This window comes from Chiloscyllium punctatum, chromosome 25, assembly GCF_047496795.1.
Source record: "Chiloscyllium punctatum isolate Juve2018m chromosome 25, sChiPun1.3, whole genome shotgun sequence".
Taxonomy (NCBI): domain Eukaryota; kingdom Metazoa; phylum Chordata; class Chondrichthyes; order Orectolobiformes; family Hemiscylliidae; genus Chiloscyllium; species Chiloscyllium punctatum.
The window spans coordinates 73,843,589-73,862,405 of NC_092763.1; the positions used below are offsets into that span (position 1 = coordinate 73,843,589).

At 44.1% G+C, this 18,817-nt stretch overlaps 1 protein-coding gene across 2 annotated transcripts in view; it reads right to left on the reverse strand.

Annotated features, from left to right (window-relative positions):
* The window catches only part of LOC140496067 (mitogen-activated protein kinase kinase kinase kinase 4), a 303,330-nt gene that overhangs the window by 90,935 nt on the left and 193,578 nt on the right, over nucleotides 1-18,817 (reverse strand). For both annotated transcript variants that reach the window (XM_072595575.1, XM_072595574.1), the window contains exon 17: nucleotides 12,868-12,989. In XM_072595575.1, coding sequence (XP_072451676.1) covers nucleotides 12,868-12,989 — 122 coding nt within the window. The remainder of the gene's footprint in view (nucleotides 1-12,867; nucleotides 12,990-18,817) is intronic.

Genomic DNA, 18,817 nt, shown 5'->3' on the forward strand with positions numbered 1-18,817 from the left:
GGTTTAGATGAGGGGGTTAATGAAAGTGGTTTGGATGAGCGATTTAATGACAGTGGTTTGGTAGAGTGCGTCAATGACACTGGTTTGGATGAGGGGGTCAATGACAGTGATTTGGATGGGTGCGTTAATGAGAATGGTTTGGATGAGTTGGTTAATGACAGTGGTTTGGATGAGGGGGTTAATGACAGTGATGTGGATGTGGGGTGAATGAGAGTAGTTTGGATGAGCGGGTTAATGACTGTGGTTTGGACGAGGGGGTTAATGACAGTGGTTTGGATGAGGGGGTTAATGACACTGATTTTGATGAGGGGTTAATGACAGTGGTTTGGATGAGTGCGTTAAAGACAGTGGTTTGGATGTGTGCGTTAATGACAGTGGTTTGGATGAGGGTGTTAATGACAGTGGTTTGGATGAGTGCGTTAATGATGGTGGTTTGGAAGAGTGTTAATGACAGTGGTTTTGATGAGCGGGTTAATGACTGTGCCTTGAATGAGGGGGTTAATGTCAGTGGTTTGGATGAGTGCGTTAATGACAGTGGTTTGGATGAGCAGGTTAATGGCAGTGGTTTGGATGAGTGCATTAATGACAGTGGTTTGGATGAGTGCGTTAATGACAGTGGTTTGGATGAGGGGGTTAATGACAGTGGTTTGGATGAGCGATTTAATGACAGTGGTTTGGTAGAGTGCGTTAATGACAGTGGTTTGGATGAGGGGGTTAATGACACTGGTTTGGATGAGGGGGTTAATGACAGTGATTTGGATGAGGGGTGAATGAGAGTAGTTTGGATGAGCGGGTTAATGACGGTGGTTTGGATGAGGGGGTTAATGACACTGATTTGGATGAGGGGTTAATGACAGTGGTTTGGATGAGGGGGTTATCGACAGTGATTTGGATGAGTGGGTTAATGACACTGATTTGGATGAGGGGTTAATGACAGTGGTTTGGATGAGTCCGTTAATGCCAGTGGTTTGGATGAGGGAGTTAATGACAGTGGTTTGGATGAATGGGTTAATGACAGTGGTTTGGATGAGGGGGTTAATGACAGTGGTTCGGATGAATGGGTTAATGACAGTGGTTTGGATGAGGGGGTTAATGACGGTGGTTTGGATGAGGGGGTTAACGACAGTGATTTGGATGAGGGGTGAATGAGAGTAGTTTGGATGAGTGGGTTAATGACGGTGGTTTAGATGAGGGGGTTAACGACAGTGATTTGGATGAGCGGATTAATGACACTGATTTGGATGAGGGTGTTCATGACAGTGGCTTGGATGTGGGGTTTAATGACAGTGGTTTGGATGAGTGGGTTAATGAAAGTGGTTTGGATGAGGGGGTTAATGACAGTGTTTTGGATGAGGGGGTTAAAGACGGTGGTTTGGATGAGGGTGTTCATGACAGTGGTTCGGATGAGTGTGTTAATGACAGTGGTTTTGATGAGCGGGTTAATGACAGTGGTTTGGATGAGGGGGTTAATGACAGTGTTTTGGATGAGGGGGTTAAAGACGGTGGTTTGGATGAGGGTGTTCATGACAGTGGTTCGGATGAGTGTGTTAATGACAGTGGTTTTGATGAGCGGGTTAATGACAGTGGTTTGGATGAGGGGGTTAATGACAGTGGTTTGGATGAGTAGGATATTGACTGTGGCTTGAATGAGGGGGTTAATGGCAGTGTTTTGGATGAGTGCGTTAATGACAGTGGTTTGGATGAGTGCGTTAATGACAGTGATTTGGATGAGGGGGTTAATGACAGTGATTTGGATGAGCGATTTAATGACAGTGGTTTGGTAGAGTGCGTTAATGACACTGGTTTGGATGAGGGGGTCAATGACAGTGATTTGGGTGGGTGCGTAAATGACAGTGGTTTGGATGAGTTGGTTAATGACAGTGGTTTGGATGAGGGGGTTAATGACAGTGATTTGGATGAGGGGTGAATGAGAGTAGTTTGGATGAGCGGGTTAATGACGGTGGTTTGGATGAGGGGGTTAACAACAGTGATTTGGATGAGTGGGTTAATGACAGTGATTTGGATGAGGGGGTTCATGACAGTGGCTTGGATGTGGGGGTTAATGACAGTGGTTTGGATGAGGGGGTTAATGACAGTGATTTGGATGAGGGGGTTAAAGACGGTGGTTTGGATGAGTGCGTTAATGACAGTGGTTTGGATGAGAGGGTTACTGACAGTGGTTTGGATGAGGGTGTTCATGACAGTGGTTCGGATGAGTGTGTTAATGACAGTGGTTTTGATGAGCAGGTTAATGGCAGTGGTTTGGATGAGTGCGTTAATGACAGTGGTTTGGATGAGTGCATTAATGACAGTGGTTTGGATGAGTGCATTAATGACAGTGGTTTGGATGAGGGGGTTAATGACAGTGGTTTGGATGAGTGCATTAATGACAGTGGTTTGGATGAGGGGGTTAATGACAGTGGTTTGGATGAGTGCGTTAATGACAGTGGTTTGGATGAGGGGGTTAATGACAGTGGTTTGGATGAGGGGGTTAATGACAGTGGTTTGGATGAGTGCGTTAATGACAGTGGTTTGGATGAGTGCATTAATGACAGTGGTTTGGATGAGGGGGTTAATGACAGTGGTTTGGATGAGTGCGTTAATGACAGTGGTTTGGATGAGGGGGTTAATGACAGTGGTTTGGATGAGCGATTTAATGACAGTGGTTTGGTAGAGTGCGTCAATGACACTGGTTTGGATGAGGGGGTCAATAACAGTGATTTGGATGGGTGCGTTAATGAGAATGGTTTGGTTGAGTTGGTTAATGACAGTGGTTTGGATGAGGGGGTTAATGACAGTGATGTGAATGTGGGGTGAATGAGAGTAGTTTGGATGAGCGGGTTAATGACTGTGGTTTGGATGAGGGGGTTAACGACAGCGGGTTGGATGAGTGCGTTAATGACATTAGTTTGGATGAGCGGGTTAATGACAGTGGTTTGGATGAGGGGGTTAATGACAGTGGTTTGGGTGAGTGTGTTAATAACAATGGTTTGGATGAGGAGGTTAACGACAGTGGTTTGGATGAGGGGGTTAATGACAGTGGTTTGGATGAGGGGGTTAATGACAGTGGTTTGGATGAGCGGGTTAATGACAGTGGTTTGGATGAGGGTGTTCATGACATTGGTTCGGATGAGTGTGTTAATGACAGTGGTTTTGATGAGCAGGTTAATGGCAGTGGTTTGGATGAGTGGGTTAATGACAGGGGTTCAGATGAGTGTGTTATTGACAGTGGTTTGGATGAGCGGGATAATAACTGTGGCTTGAATGAGGGGGTTAATGACAGTGGTTTGGATGTGTGCGTTAATGACAGTGGTTTGGATGAGGGGGTTAACGACAGTGGTTTGGATGAGGGGGTTAATGACAGTGGTGTGGATGAGTGCGTTAATGACAGTGGTTTGGATGAGGGGGTTAATGACAGTGGTGTGGATGAGTGCGTTAATGACAGTGGTTTAGATGAGGGGGTTAATGAAAGTGGTTTGGATGAGCGATTTAATGACAGTGGTTTGGTAGAGTGCGTCAATGACACTGGTTTGGATGAGGGGGTCAATGACAGTGATTTGGATGGGTGCGTTAATGAGAATGGTTTGGATGAGTTGGTTAATGACAGTGGTTTGGATGAGGGGGTTAATGACAGTGATGTGGATGTGGGGTGAATGAGAGTAGTTTGGATGAGCGGGTTAATGACTGTGGTTTGGACGAGGGGGTTAATGACAGTGGTTTGGATGAGGGGGTTAATGACACTGATTTTGATGAGGGGTTAATGACAGTGGTTTGGATGAGTGCGTTAAAGACAGTGGTTTGGATGTGTGCGTTAATGACAGTGGTTTGGATGAGGGTGTTAATGACAGTGGTTTGGATGAGTGCGTTAATGATGGTGGTTTGGAAGAGTGTTAATGACAGTGGTTTTGATGAGCGGGTTAATGACTGTGCCTTGAATGAGGGGGTTAATGTCAGTGGTTTGGATGAGTGCGTTAATGACAGTGGTTTGGATGAGAGCGTTAGTGACAGAGGTTTGGATGTGTGCGTTAATGACAGTGGTTTGGATGAGGGCGTTAATGACAGTGGTTTGGATGAGTGGGTTAACGACAGTCGTTTGGATGAGCGCGTTAATGACAGTGGTTTGGATGAGGGTGTTAACGACAGCGAGTTGGATGAGTGCGTTAATGACATTAGTTTGGATGAGCGGGTTAATGACAGTGGTTTGGATGAGGTGGTTAATGACAGTGGTTTGGGTGAGTGTGTTAATGACAATGGTTTGGATGAGGAGGTTAATGACAGTGGTTTGGATGAGGGGGTTAATGACAGTGGTTTGGATGAGGGTGTTCATGACAGTGGTTCGGACGAGTGTGTTAATGACAGTGGTTTTGATGAGCAGGTTAATGGCAGTGGTTTGGATGAGTGCGTTAATGACAGGGGTTTGTATGAGGGGGTTAATGACAGTGGTATGGATGAGCGATTTAATGACAGTGGTTTGGTAGAGTGCGTTAATGACACTGGTTTGGATGAGGGGGTCAATGACAGTGATTTGGATGAGGGGTGAATGAGAGTAGTTTGGATGAGTGGGTTAATGATGGTGGTTTGGATGAGGGCGTTAATGACAGTGGTTTGGATGAGGGCGTTAACGACAGCGATTTGGATGAGTGCGTTAATGACATTAGTTTGGATGAGCGGGTTAATGACAGTGGTTTGGATGAGGGGGTTAATGACAGTGGATTAGATGAGTGCGTTAATGACAGTGGTTTGGATGAGGGGGTTAATGACAGTGATTTGGATGGGTGCGTTAATGAGAGTGGTTTGGATGAGGCGGTTAACGACAGTGGTTTGGATGAGGGGGTTAATGACAGTAGATTAGATGAGTGCGTTAATGACAGTGATTTGGATGAGGGGTGAATGAGAGTAGTTTGGATGAGCGGGTTAATGACGGTGGTTTGGATGAGGGGGTTAATGACACTGATTTGGATGAGGGGATTAATGACAGTGGTTTGGATGAGTCCGTTAATGACAGTGGTTTGGATGAGGGGGTTAATGACACTGATTTGGATGAGTGGGTTAATGACAGTGGTTTGGATGAGTGCGTTAAAGACAGTGGTTTGGATGAGTGCGTTAATGACAGTGGTTTGGATGAGGGGGTTAATGACAGTGGTTTGGATGTGGTTGTTCATGACAGTGGTTTGGATGAGGCTGTTAATGACAGTAGTTTGGATGAGGCTGTTAATGGTAGTGGTTTGGATGAGTGGGTTAATGACAGTGGTTTGGATGAGGGGGTTAATGACAGTGGATTAGATGAGTGCGTTAATGACGGTGGTTTGGATAAGGGGGTTAATGACAGTGGTTTGGATGTGGGTGTTCATGACAGTGGTTCGGATGAGTGTGTTAATGACAGTGGTTTTGATGAGCGGGTTAATGACAGTGGCTTGAATGAGGGGGTTAATGGCAGTGGTTTGGATGAGTGCGTTAATGACAGTGGTTTGGATGAGGGGGTTAATGACAGTGGTTTGGATGAGTGCGTTAATGACAGTGGTTTGGATGAGGGGGTTAATGACAGTGGTTTGGATGTGGATGTTCATGACAGTGGTTTGGATGAGGCTGTTAATGACAGTAGTTTGGATGAGGCTGTTAATGGTAGTGGTTTGGATGAGTGGGTTAATGACAGTGGTTTGGATGAGGGGGTTAATGACAGTGGATTAGATGAGTGCGTTAATGACGGTGGTTTGGATAAGGGGGTTAATGACAGTGGTTTGGATGTGGTTGTTCATGACAGTGGTTCGGATGAGTGTGTTAATGGCAGTGGTTTGGATGAGTGCGTTAATGACAGTGGTTTGGATGTGTGCTTTATTGACAGTTGTTTGGATGAGCGCGTTAATGACAGTGGTTTGGATGTGTGCTTTAATGACAGTTGTTTGGATGAGCGCGTTAATGACAGTGGTTTGGATGAGTGGGTTAACGACAGTGGTTTGGATGAGCGCGTTAATGACAGTGGTTTGGATGAGGGGGTTAATGACAGTGGATTAGATGAGTGCGTTAATTACAGTGGTTTGGATAAGCGATTTAATGACAGTGGTTTGGTAGAGTGTGTTAATGACACTGGTTTGGATGAGGGGGTCAATGACAGTGATTTGGATGGGTGCGTTAATGAGAGTGGTTTGGATGAGGGGGTTTACGACGGTGGTTTGGATGAGTGCGTTACTGACATTATTTTGGTTGAGCGGGTTAATGACAGTGGTTTGGATGAGAGGGTTAATGATAGTGGTTTGGGTGAGTGCGTTAATGACAATGGTTTGGATGAGGGGTTTAACGACATTGGTTTGGATGAGGGGGTTAATGACAGTGGATTAGATGAGTGCGTTAATGACAGTGGTTTGGATGAGCGGGTTAATGACACTGATTTGGATGAGTGGGTTAATGACAGTGGTTTGGATGAGTGCGTTAATGACAGTGGTTTGGATGAGAGTGTTAATGACAGTAGTTCGGATGAGTACGTTAATGACAGTTGTTTGGATGAGTGGGTTAATGACAGTGGTTTTGATGAGCGGGTTAATGACAGTGGTTCGGATGAGCGGGTTAATGACAGTAGTTCGGATGAGTGCGATAATGAGAGTGGTTTGGATGAGGCGGTTAACGACAGTGGTTTGGATGAGGGGGTTAATGACAGTAGATTAGATGAGTGCATTAATGACAGTGATTTGGATGAGGGGTGAATGAGAGTAGTTTGGATGAGCGGGTTAATGACGGTGGTTTGGATGAGGGGGTTAATGACACTGATTTGGATGAGGGGATTAATGACAGTGGTTTGGATGAGTCCGTTAATGACAGTGGTTTGGATGAGGGGGTTAATGACACTGATTTGGATGAGTGGGTTAATGACAGTGGTTTGGATGAGTGCGTTAAAGACAGTGGTTTGGATGAGTGCGTTAATGACAGTGGTTTGGATGAGGGGGTTAATGACAGTGGTTTGGATGTGGATGTTCATGACAGTGGTTTGGATGAGGCTGTTAATGACAGTAGTTTGGATGAGGCTGTTAATGGTAGTGGTTTGGATGAGTGGGTTAATGACAGTGGTTTGGATGAGGGGGTTAATGACAGTGGATTAGATGAGTGCGTTAATGACGGTGGTTTGGATAAGGGGGTTAATGACAGTGGTTTGGATGTGGGTGTTCATGACAGTGGTTCGGATGAGTGTGTTAATGGCAGTGGTTTGGATGAGTGCGTTAATGACAGTGGTTTGGATGTGTGCTTTAATGACAGTTGTTTGGATGAGCGCGTTAATGACAGTGGTTTGGATGAGTGGGTTAACGACAGTGGTTTGGATGAGCGCGTTAATGACAGTGGTTTGGATGAGGGGGTTAATGACAGTGGATTAGATGAGTGCGTTAATTACAGTGGTTTGGATAAGCGATTTAATGACAGTGGTTTGGTAGAGTGTGTTAATGACACTGGTTTGGATGAGGGGGTCAATGACAGTGATTTGGATGGGTGCGTTAATGAGAGTGGTTTGGATGAGGGGGTTAACGACGGTGGTTTGGATGAGTGCGTTACTGACATTATTTTGGTTGAGCGGGTTAATGACAGTGGTTTGGATGAGAGGGTTAATGATAGTGGTTTGGGTGAGTGCGTTAATGACAATGGTTTGGATGAGGGGTTTAACGACATTGGTTTGGATGAGGGGGTTAATGACAGTGGATTAGATGAGTGCGTTAATGACAGTGGTTTGGATGAGCGGGTTAATGACACTGATTTGGATGAGTGGGTTAATGACAGTGGTTTGGATGAGTGCGTTAATGACAGTGGTTTGGATGAGGGTGTTAATGACAGTAGTTCGGATGAGTACGTTAATGACAGTTGTTTGGATGAGTGGGTTAATGACAGTGGTTTTGATGAGCGGGTTAATGACAGTGGTTCGGATGAGCGGGTTAATGACAGTAGTTCGGATGAGTGCGATAATGACGGTGGTTTGAATGAGCGGGTTAATGACAGTGGTTTTGATGAGCGGGTTAATGACAGTGGTTCGGATGAGTGTGTTAATGACAGTAGTTCGGATGAGTGCGTTAATGACAGTATTTCGGGTGAGTGTGTTAAATACAGTGGTTTGGATGAGAGCGTTAGTGACAGTGGTTTTGATGAGCGCGTTAATGACAGTGGTTTGGATGAGTGGGTTAATGACAGTGGTTTGGATGAGAGGGTTACTGACAGTGGTTTGGATGAGTGTGTTCATGACAGTGGTTTTGATGAGCAGGTTAGTGGCAGTGGTTTGGATGAGTGCGTTAATGACAGTGGTTCGGGTGAGTGTGTTAATGACAGTGGTTTGGATGAGAGCGTTAGTGACAGTGGTTTTGATGAGCGCGTTAATGACAGTGGTTTGGATGAGCGCGTTATTGACATTAGTTTGGATGAGCGGGTTAATGACAGTGGTTTTGATGAGCGGGTTAATGACAGTGGTTTTGATGAGTGTGTTAATGACAGTGGTTCGGATGAGTGCGATAATGACGGTGTTTTGGATGAGCGGGTTAACGACTGCGATTTGGAAGAGGGGGTTAATGACAGTGGTTTGGATGAGTGCGTTAATAACATTAGTTTGGATAAGCGGGTTAATGACAGTGGTTTGGATGAGTGCGTTAATAACATTAGTTTGGATAAGCGGGTTAATGACAGTGGTTTGGATGAGTGTGTTAATGACAGTAGTTCGAATGAGTGCGTTAATGGCAGTGGTTCGGATGAGTGCGATAATGACGGTGGTTTGAATGAGCGGGTTAATGACAGTGATTTGGATGAGGGGGTTAATGACAGTGGTTTGGATGAGGGGGCTAATGACAGTTGTTTGAATGAGTGGGTTAATGACAGTGGTTTGGATGAGGGGGCTAATGACAGTTGTTTGAATGAGTGGGTTAATGACAGTGGTTTTGTTGAGCGGGTTAATGACAGTGGTTGTGATGAGCGGGTTAATGACAGTGGTTTGGATGAGTGTGTAAATGACAGTGGTTCAGATGAGTGTGTAAATGACAGTAGTTCGGATGAGTGCATTAATGGCAGTGGTTCGGATGAGTGCGATAATGATGGTGGTTTGAATGAGCGGGTGAATGACAGTGATTTGGATGAGGGAGTTAATGACAGTGGTTTGGATGAGGGGGTTAATGACAGTGGTTTGGATGAGTGCGTTAATAACAGTGGTTTGGATGAGGGGGTTAATGACACTGATTTGGATGAGTGGGTTAATGACAGTGGTTTGGATGAGTGCGTGAAAGACAGTGGTTTGGATGAGGGGGTTAAAGACAGTGGTTTGGATGAGGGGGTTAAAGACAGTGGTTTGGATGAGGGGGTTAAAGACAGTAGTTTGGATGAGTGGGTTAATGACAGTGGTTTGGATGAGGGTGTTAATGACAGTGGTTTGGATGAGTGCGTGAAAGACAGTGGTTTGGATGTGTGCGTTAATGACAGTGGTTTGGATGAGGGGGTTAAAGACAGTAGTTTGGATGAGTGGGTTAATGACAGTGGTTTGGATGAGGGTGTTAATGACAGTGGTTTGGATGAGTGCGTTAATGACGGTGGTTTGGATGAGGGGGTTAATGACAGTGGTTCGGATGAGTGCATTAATGACAGTGGTTTGGATGAGCAGGTTAATGACAGTGGTTTGGATGAGTGGGTTATTGACAGTGGTTCGGATTGGTGTGTTAAGGACAGTGGTTTGGATGAGCAGGTTAATGACAGTGGTTTGGATGAGCGGGTTAATGACAGTGGATTAGATGAGTGCGTTAATGACAGTAGTTTGGATGAGCGGGTTAATGGCAGTGGTTTGGATGAGTGCGTTAATGATAGTGGATCGGATGAGTGTGTTAATGACAGTGGTTTTGATGAGCAGGATAATGGCAGTGGTTTGGATGAGCGCATTAATGACAGTGGTTTGGATGAGGGGTAAATGACAGTGGATCGGATTGGTGTGTTAATGACAGTGGTTCGGTTGAATGCGTTAATGACAGTGGTTTGGATAAGCACGTTAATGACAGTGATTCGGATGAGCGCGTTAATGACAGTGGTTTGTATGAGTGGGTTAATGACAGTGGGTTGGATGGGCGGATTAATGACAGTGGTTTGGATGAGTGCGTTAATGACAGTGGTTTGGATGAGTGCGTTAATGACAGTGATTTGGATGAGTGGGTTAATGACAGTGGTTTAGATGAGGGGTTTAATGACAGTGGTTTGGATGAGGGCGTTAATGACAGTGATTTGGATGAGTGGGTTAATGACAGTGGTTTAGATGAGGGGTTTAATGACAGTGGTTTGGATGAGGGCGTTAATGACAGTGATTTGGATGAGTGGGTTAATGACAGTGATTTGGATGAGTGCATTAATGACAGTGGTTTGGGTGAGCGGGTTAATGACAGTGGTTTGGATGAGGGGGTTAATGACAGTGATTTGGATGAGTGCATTAATGACAGTGGTTTGGATGAGGGGGTTAATGACAGTGATTTGGATAAGGGGGTTAATGACAGTGATTTGGATGAGTGCATTAATGACAGTGGTTTGGATGGGGGGGTTAATGACAGTGATTTGGATGAGTGCATTAATGACAGTGGTTTGGATGGGGGGGTTAATGACAGTGATTTGGATGTGTGCGTTAATGACAGTGATTTGGATGAGTGGGTTAATGACAGTGGTTTGGATGAGCGGGTTAATGACAGTGGTTTGGATGAGGGGGTTAATGACAGTGATTTGGATGTGTGCGTTAATGACAGTGATTTGGATGAGTGGGTTAATGACAGTGGTTTGGATGAGCGGGTTAATGACAGTGGTTTGGATGAGGGGGTTAATGACAGTGATTTGGATGTGTGCGTTAATGACAGTGATTTGGATGAGTGGGTTAATGACAGTGGTTTGGATGAGCGGGTTAATGACAGTGATTTGGATGAGTGCATTAATGACAGTGGTTTGGGTGAGCGGGTTAATGACAGTGATTTGGATGAAGGGGTTAATGACAGTGGTTTGGATGAGCGAGTTAATGACAGTGGTTTGGATGAGGGGGTTAATGACAGTGGTTTGGATGAGTGTGTTAATGGCAGTGTTTTGGATGGGGGGGGTTAATGACAGTGGTTTGGATGAGTGTGTTAATGGCAGTGTTTTGGATGAGCGGGTTAATGTCAGTGGTTTGGATGAGTGCATTAATGACAGTGGTTTGGATGAGTGCGTTAATGACAGTGGTTTGGATGAGGGGGTTAATGACATTGGTTTGGGTGAGCGGGTTAATGACAGTGGTTTGGATGAGCGGGTTAATGACAGTGGTTTGGATGAGGGCGTTAATGACAGTGGTTTGGATGAGTGTGTTAATGACAGTGGTTTGGATGAGGGGGTTAATGACAGTGGTTTTGATGAGGGCGTTAACGACATTGGTTTGGATGAGGAGGTTAATGCCCGTGATTTGGATGAGCAGGTTTCTGACAGTGGTTTGGATGAGGAGGTTAATGACAGTCGATTTGAGTGGAACAGTACCGGAGAAGAAGAAATATTGCACAAAGTAGATGTGGAGCTGTGGAAGTTTTGAGCATTTTTGAGGTTCCTAAGTTCACAGGAATTTAATGGCAGCACGTCAGTTTGATGAGATAGTGAAACCTTTGAAGTGGATTCTGACATTTATCTGAAAAGGTTTAGCATCTGCACACTAAGACGTAATGTTCAGCGCATACACAATATTTGTGCCACTTCAGTTGGACTACTGTGTGGGCTCCACCTGATTGGAAGGACAAGCTCGAGGGAAGGTACATGTAGATTCAATGAGACAGTGTCTGGTATCTCAAATCACAAACATTGGAGGAGGAGGTTGAGAGGTGATCTTTTTGGAGGCTTATAAAACCATGAAGGGTATAGTTAGGGCGAATGGAAGGTACCTTTTCTCTGAGGTGTGGGATTTCAAAGCTAGGGGAAACTTTTTACGGTGGAAGGAGAGAGATTTCGGAAAGACAGCAGAGACAATTCCTATGCACAGACTGTGGTTCACATGTCGAATGAATTTCCTCAGAAAGTTGTGGATGTGGACATAGTTACAACATTTAAAAGTCAACATTTCCAAAAATACATGAATAGGAAAGGCTTGGAGGTACATGGGCGAGCAGTGGGCAGGTTGGACTAGTTTAGTTTGGGATTATCTTTGTCATGGACTGATTGGATCAACGGGTCTGTTTACACACTGTATGACTCCATGACTCTATGGCATGGGAAACAAAATTGGGTCCTTTCTAATTAGAACAATGCAGAGTGTGAAGGGATGGACCAGGTCAAATATAAGCAGACTGTTAGCAATTGTTGAGTGGTCTAGAGCGAGGCAACTTCAAATACACAACTAAATGCAGAAGGTTTAGAACAGGAGACCGGAGAAGCTTCTCTGGACACAGAATTGTGTGGCTGTGGAATTCATTTTCATTGTTGCTGAATGAAGCGGAAGTTGTGTTAATAATTTAGGATTAGATTAGATATGTGAATAAGGGAGTGGGGGAATGAAGGGATATGGGAACAAGCAGTGTAGAAAGTAAACATCAACACAGCCTCATTAAGCTGAAGTTCCCTTTTACCGTGTCGTGAATTCTACATATTATGATGTTGAGACATGTTTCATACTTAAATTCTCAAAATTGGCAAAAGCCTGGGAACTTGGTGCCACACCTCTAACTTCCGTTAGAAGATATGTGACTTTTTGGGGAAGTTGTAGGGTGCGGCACCAAGGGAATGTAAAGAGAAACATCACCGAAGCAAAACTAAATGGGCAGAGTAGTGCAATTTCCTCTTCGCTTTGTGACACAGAATGCAGTGACAAACACAAACTCTCCCGTGTTTCTTTCAAGACGGCATTACGGGAAGAAACCTGTGCCGTGGCCACAGACTCACCTGATACAGTGCGGGAACTGTTTCGGCTGCCACTCTGCGGATTGTTGCCAGGGAAATTGCTTCTGACTTGCTTGGCCGGTGGGCTCTCCACCCTCTCCCACAGGGGCTGCAGTTCAAAGTTACTGCACAGAAACACAAATAATCCACAATCGGTCAACCATGTTGGGACAACTTTTCGTTGCCGACTGGCAACAGCTTTTGTTCAGGATGATGGGAGGAGTGTTCACCAGACAAGAAACCACTTTGGTTGCCTGCAGTTTTCAAAACGTCCGTCTCGACATTCCGTGGCAATATCTTAGATCTCTGTATTACTGGCTAAGTCAGCACAGCGAAGCCAGAGACAAAATAGCTTGCATCTGTTCATTGTACTTCAAACATTTAGGTCATCCCAAATTGCTTTATGGCTAATGAGAAACATGAGGGGAAAGACAGAAAGAGAACTGTCGTTAAATTTAACATCTGAGTAATAGTTTTAGATTTTATAAAAATCAATCTATTCAGAAATGTTACATCACACATCGGGAGCAGGTGGGAATGGAATCCGAGTATCCTGAGTTAGAGGTGAGCATACTACCATTCTACCACAAAAGCCCCTGATGACCATTTTTATTGACAGACTTACTGATGATGCACTAACATGGCACAATGATGACTGATCTAGTTTAAGCTGGGAAAGATGGTCCAGAGCATTTTCTGAATCATCGAATCCATACAGTGTGGAAACAGGCTATTCGGCCCATTGAGTCAATACCAAACATCTGAAGGGCATCACAGCCAGACCCAAACCCTATCCCTATAATCCTGCATTTCCCATGACTAATCCACCTAGCCTGCACATCCCTGAACACTGTGGGCAATTTAGCACGGCCAATCCTCCTAACCTACATATCTTTGGACTATGGGAGGAAACTGGAGAAAACCCACATGGGGAGAACGTACAAACTCCACACAGACAGTCACCCCAGATTGGAATCGAATCCGGGTCCCTGATGCTGTGAAGTAGCAGTGCCAACCACTGAAACACCATGCCATGAGAGATGATTTGTTGGATCACAGAGATTTAGGACTCTGTATTCAGAAATGGTGACAATTACAAAAACTAATTTTAAAGACGAGTAGAATATTAACCTCCATTTCAAATGCTCTGGAATGCAGCTCTGGAGCATTGTATTCTTTACTGACCTCAGAAATGATACACTATTGTTGGTACCAGTAGGAAAGGGTATTGCACATTCACCAAGCTAGTGGGTTCAAAAGGGTGAAATAATGGTTTGCATTGTCCAGGCTTGTATTCCTGCAAGTCTAGAAAACCAAGGGTACTGATTAAATGATTTGTTGGGTAGATAGAGAGAAACTATTTCCAAAATGGTGGGGAAATCCAATCAAGTTAGCATAACCTGAAAATTACAGCCAGACCATTAAAAAGTGAGGGCAGGAAGTACTACTCCACAGTAATGAAAATCTGGATGTCTCTCCCCTGAAAAAGAGGCATTGTGACTAAATCAGTTGAAACCTTCAACACTAAGCTAGAGGGTTATTTGTTAGGTAAGGATGTTAAGGGTGACAGAACCAAAATGGGTAGATGTGGGTAAGAGATAGATCAATCATTGAATGGTGGACTGAATTTCTTTCATTATTTTCATGGGGACCCTAGTGGGAACAGGACAGAAGGGGCAGTGACAATTTGAGCCAAAGGCACCCCTTCTGTCTTTGGCACTCAGCTGCAAATTGAAAGCTGCAGGAAGTTTCACTTTGTAGTCTGCAGAAAACAAGGCACTGCCAAAAATAAGTCAGCCAGCACCGGATGTGTGGTTTGTTACTTTTACCAATTTCTCAAAGATAGAAGTTATGAAATAATTGGGATTTGGCCTTCTGCTTTCTATACTCCTTTGCTGTGTTTAAAATTAGAAGATGATGTTGAGGTGCTGGTGTTGGACTGGACTGGACAAAATTAAAAATCACACAACACCAGGTTATAGCTAGCTACCTGACAAAGGAGCACTGCTCTGAAAATGTGTACTTCCAAATAAACCTGTTCGACTTTAACCTGGTGTTGTGTGATTTTTAACTATGAAATAAAGAAGCCAAACACTTTGTTTCTAATCCTTTCTCATCAAATGCTTCTCAATGTGTCTTCAAGACAATCTGTATCAGTACTTTACTTTCATTCACCCATGGGACATGGGTGTCACTGGCTGGGTCAGCATTTATTGACCATGCCTAGATGCCCTTGAGAAGGCAGTGACATGTTGCAGACCACGTGTCGGTAGACTCACAATTACTTTAGAGATGGAATTCCAGGATTTTGACCCAGCAACAGTGAAGGAAAGGCAATATATTTTCAAATCAGTGAGAGGCTTGGAGGGGAACTTGAAGGTGGTTGTATTACTGTGTATCTGTGGCCCTTGTCCTTTGAAATGGAAGTGGTCATTGTAGAGACTGTAATGAGGTCAGCCAGGTGGACCTCTTAGAATATGGGTTCCCTGATGGAGGCTGCAAACCTGTTCCAATCAGGGAGCCCTGTCTGACAGACATAAATAAAAGTGTCAGAGGTTCGATTCACTCTGAGAGTTGGCTCTGAGGGAGGTGGATCTCAGTGTCAGGAACTCTCCATGTATAAATAAAGGGTGACATGGTGATGAGATACCGTGGATCTGTGAAGCTATTTCAGTGTCGAAAATGGGACTACTGATGTAACCATGCAAAAGTGCCGACTAGCTGAAGCCCAGCAGGACTTCAAACAGGCCCTACAATGGCTTTACCACTGAACAATGTAGCAGGTGGGGTCTATGAGCTGCAGGGTATTCTGATATCAGTCCGACTGAGCTTGGGGAATGTCACTTGAGTGAAGGCAACTGCAAAGCCTCACTTAGGACATATCTGGAGTTGCATACAGGCCAGACCAGGTGAGGATGGCAGATTTCCTTCCCTGAAGGACATGAGTGACGCTGATGGGGTTTTAATGTCAGTCGTTTCATGGTCATCAGAAGATTCTTAATTCCAGAGAGTGTTTATTGGATTCCAATCGACCATCTGCTGTATCAGGATTCAAACCTAGGTCTCCAGAACATTAGTCGAGTGATCTCCTGAGCCATCTCTTTCCCTATAATGATGATAAGCAGCAAACCATCCTTGTAAGTATTTGTAAGTTGTCACCAATTTTATAAATGAAAGTTTTATAAATGAAAATTCTGTTAATACAAGACACTATCCCCCCTAAATAAACATACATTAATTATGTACAGAGATTGGCGAAATAATATCTGCCAGTTTGGAGGTAACTTGCTTGAAGCACACTTGCTTCTGCATGGAGATGTTTGTGAATTAAGTCTCAGTCCAGGGCTTGAGAGCATTGTTTCAGTTGATTCATTGCTGGAGGTATTGGACAGAGCACCAGACGAAGATTCTGGCCCAATGGAAGGGGAGGGATTTGTTCCATCTGCCTTCACCAATACAATTCCATCAACCAACATTATCAAAAGACAAAATACTCTTTCATCCAATTTGTGTGAGCTGGCTGCTTTTGAAAGTTGGCTCCTTTGCTGAAATAATAATTACCCTGTGTGTGAACCATTTCCAAGAGATGTCATCAGGTCCTCGACACTACAACACTTTTCTTGCCTGGTTCTAAATGTATCCTTTTGTAAAATGATAATGATTTGTAAACAGTTCACATTTAAAAGACAGGATTAAGAAAAGCATACAATGCATGGAGAAAAATATAAGAAATTCAAATCAATTCTCCTTTCTGAACCTGTCACATGCATTTAAAATACAGCTGCAGTGCCTTTTTTAGTCACTTAGTTTGGCACAGTTGTTCTGTTAGTTACTGAGAAAAGGGGCTATATGTAATTGTAGGTATAAAATCCCTTCTAATAAAAACCTTGCATAGGTTGCTGGCTTCACTGACAAGGCCTACATTTGTTGTCCAATCCTCAGTACCATTAAACGGAGTGGCTTCCCAGACCATTTCAGAGCACAATTAGAGTCGACAATGTTCTTATCATTGAATCCCTACAGTGTGGAAATAGACCATTTGGCCCATTGAGTCCACCCCGACCTTCCAAACAGCATCGCACTCAGACCCATCCCCCTATCCTACAATGCTACCTTTCCCATGGCTAATCCACCTATCCTGCACATCCCTGGACACTATAGGCAATTTAGCAGAGCTAATCCACCTAATCTGCACATCTTTAGACTGTGGGAGGAAACCAGAGCACCCAGTGGAAACCCACACAGATACAGGGAGAACGTGTAAACTTCACATAGACAGCCACCCGAGGCTGGAATCGAACCTGGGTTCCTCCTGCTGCTGTGAGGCTGCAATAACGCTCACCACTGAGACACTGTGCCATCTTACGGATCAGGACTGCAATGGCAGATTTCCTTCCCTAAAGGGCATTGGTGAACTAAGTGAGTTTTTGCAACAAGTATGACAGCTCTAATGGTCATCATTATGGGCGTATATAACAGTCCAGACTGATTCGAACATTGAATAATACAGCGCAGTACAGGCCCTTTGGTCCTCGGTATTGCGCTGACCTGTGAAACCAATCTGAAACCTATCAATCCAACACTATTCCATTTTCGTTCGTATGTTTATACAATGACCATTTAAATGTCCTTAAAGTTGGCGAGTCTATGACAGCTGCAGGCAGTGCATTCCACGCCCTGATTATTGAATGTAATTTCCAGTTGCTCCTACGGTGAGATTTGAACGAGTACTTCACAGTTTTTAAATGGATTGCTGGATTACCAACTCAGTGACATAACGAGCAACCCACCTACGCCTACTCAAAAAACACCACAATTCTTACTTCATGAGAAACATCGCCCAAAGGGATAGAGTTTCAGGCGATTTTAAACCAATCTTGTATAATGCATATCATTTGGGAATATTCACAGTGTGCAGTGCAATATCAGAAAATTACTCTTCATGCTAATTGACCTTTTGGAATTTAAGAATAAACATTTAAATTGAATGACAGGAAAATACCATAACTGTTTTGTCTCTCAGAAAAGCAAGCCTATTGACAAATTTTCAAGGTCACATATGAGGCACAAATGACACTGCCAGAGACTATTGCAAAGCTGCACAGCATCTTAAAGTGACCTTTTGAACTATAGGCTGTAATTCTGGAGGTTCACCAGTGAAAGGGAGGGATGAGGTCAAAGAGGAAGGAGTCATTATATGGACATCACCCAGACCTCAGTCAAATTCCACTTAAAAATGTGTATACTGTATTTTGGGAAAGAGAAGGACTATCATTTTTTGACATTGCTAAAGGGATTGAGTTTAAAAGCAGGAGATTATGATGCGGCTGTATAGTGCGTTGGTGAGGCCACACCTGGAGTACTACGTGCAGTTTTGGTCTCCTTACTTGAGAAAGGATGTACTGGCACTGGAGGGGGTGCAGAGGAGGTTCACTCGGTTGATTCCGGAGTTGAGGGGGTTGGCTTATGAGGAGAGACTGAGTAGACTGGGGTTATATTCATTGGAATTTGGAAGAATGGGGGAGGATCTTACAGAAACATATAAAATTATGAAGGGAATAGATATGATAGAAATAGAGAGGATATTTTCACTGGTGGGTGAAACTAGGACAAGAGGGCATAGCCTCAAAATTATGGGGAGCAGATTTAGGACCGAATCGAGAAGGAACCCAGAGGCTTGTGAAACTATGGATTTCCCTGCTCATTGAAGTAGCTGATGCTTCGTGATTGAATGTTTTTAAAACTAAGATAGATAATTTTTTGAATGGTAAAGGAATCGAGGGTTATGGTGAGAGGACGGGTAAGCGGAGCTGAGGCCACAAAACGATCAGCCATGATCTTATTGAATGGCAGAGCAGGCTCGAAGGGCCAAGATGGCTTACTCCTGCTCTTAGTTCTTATATTCTTACGTTCTTATGGTATCTATCATCTGTTCTTTTATACATGGGACCTT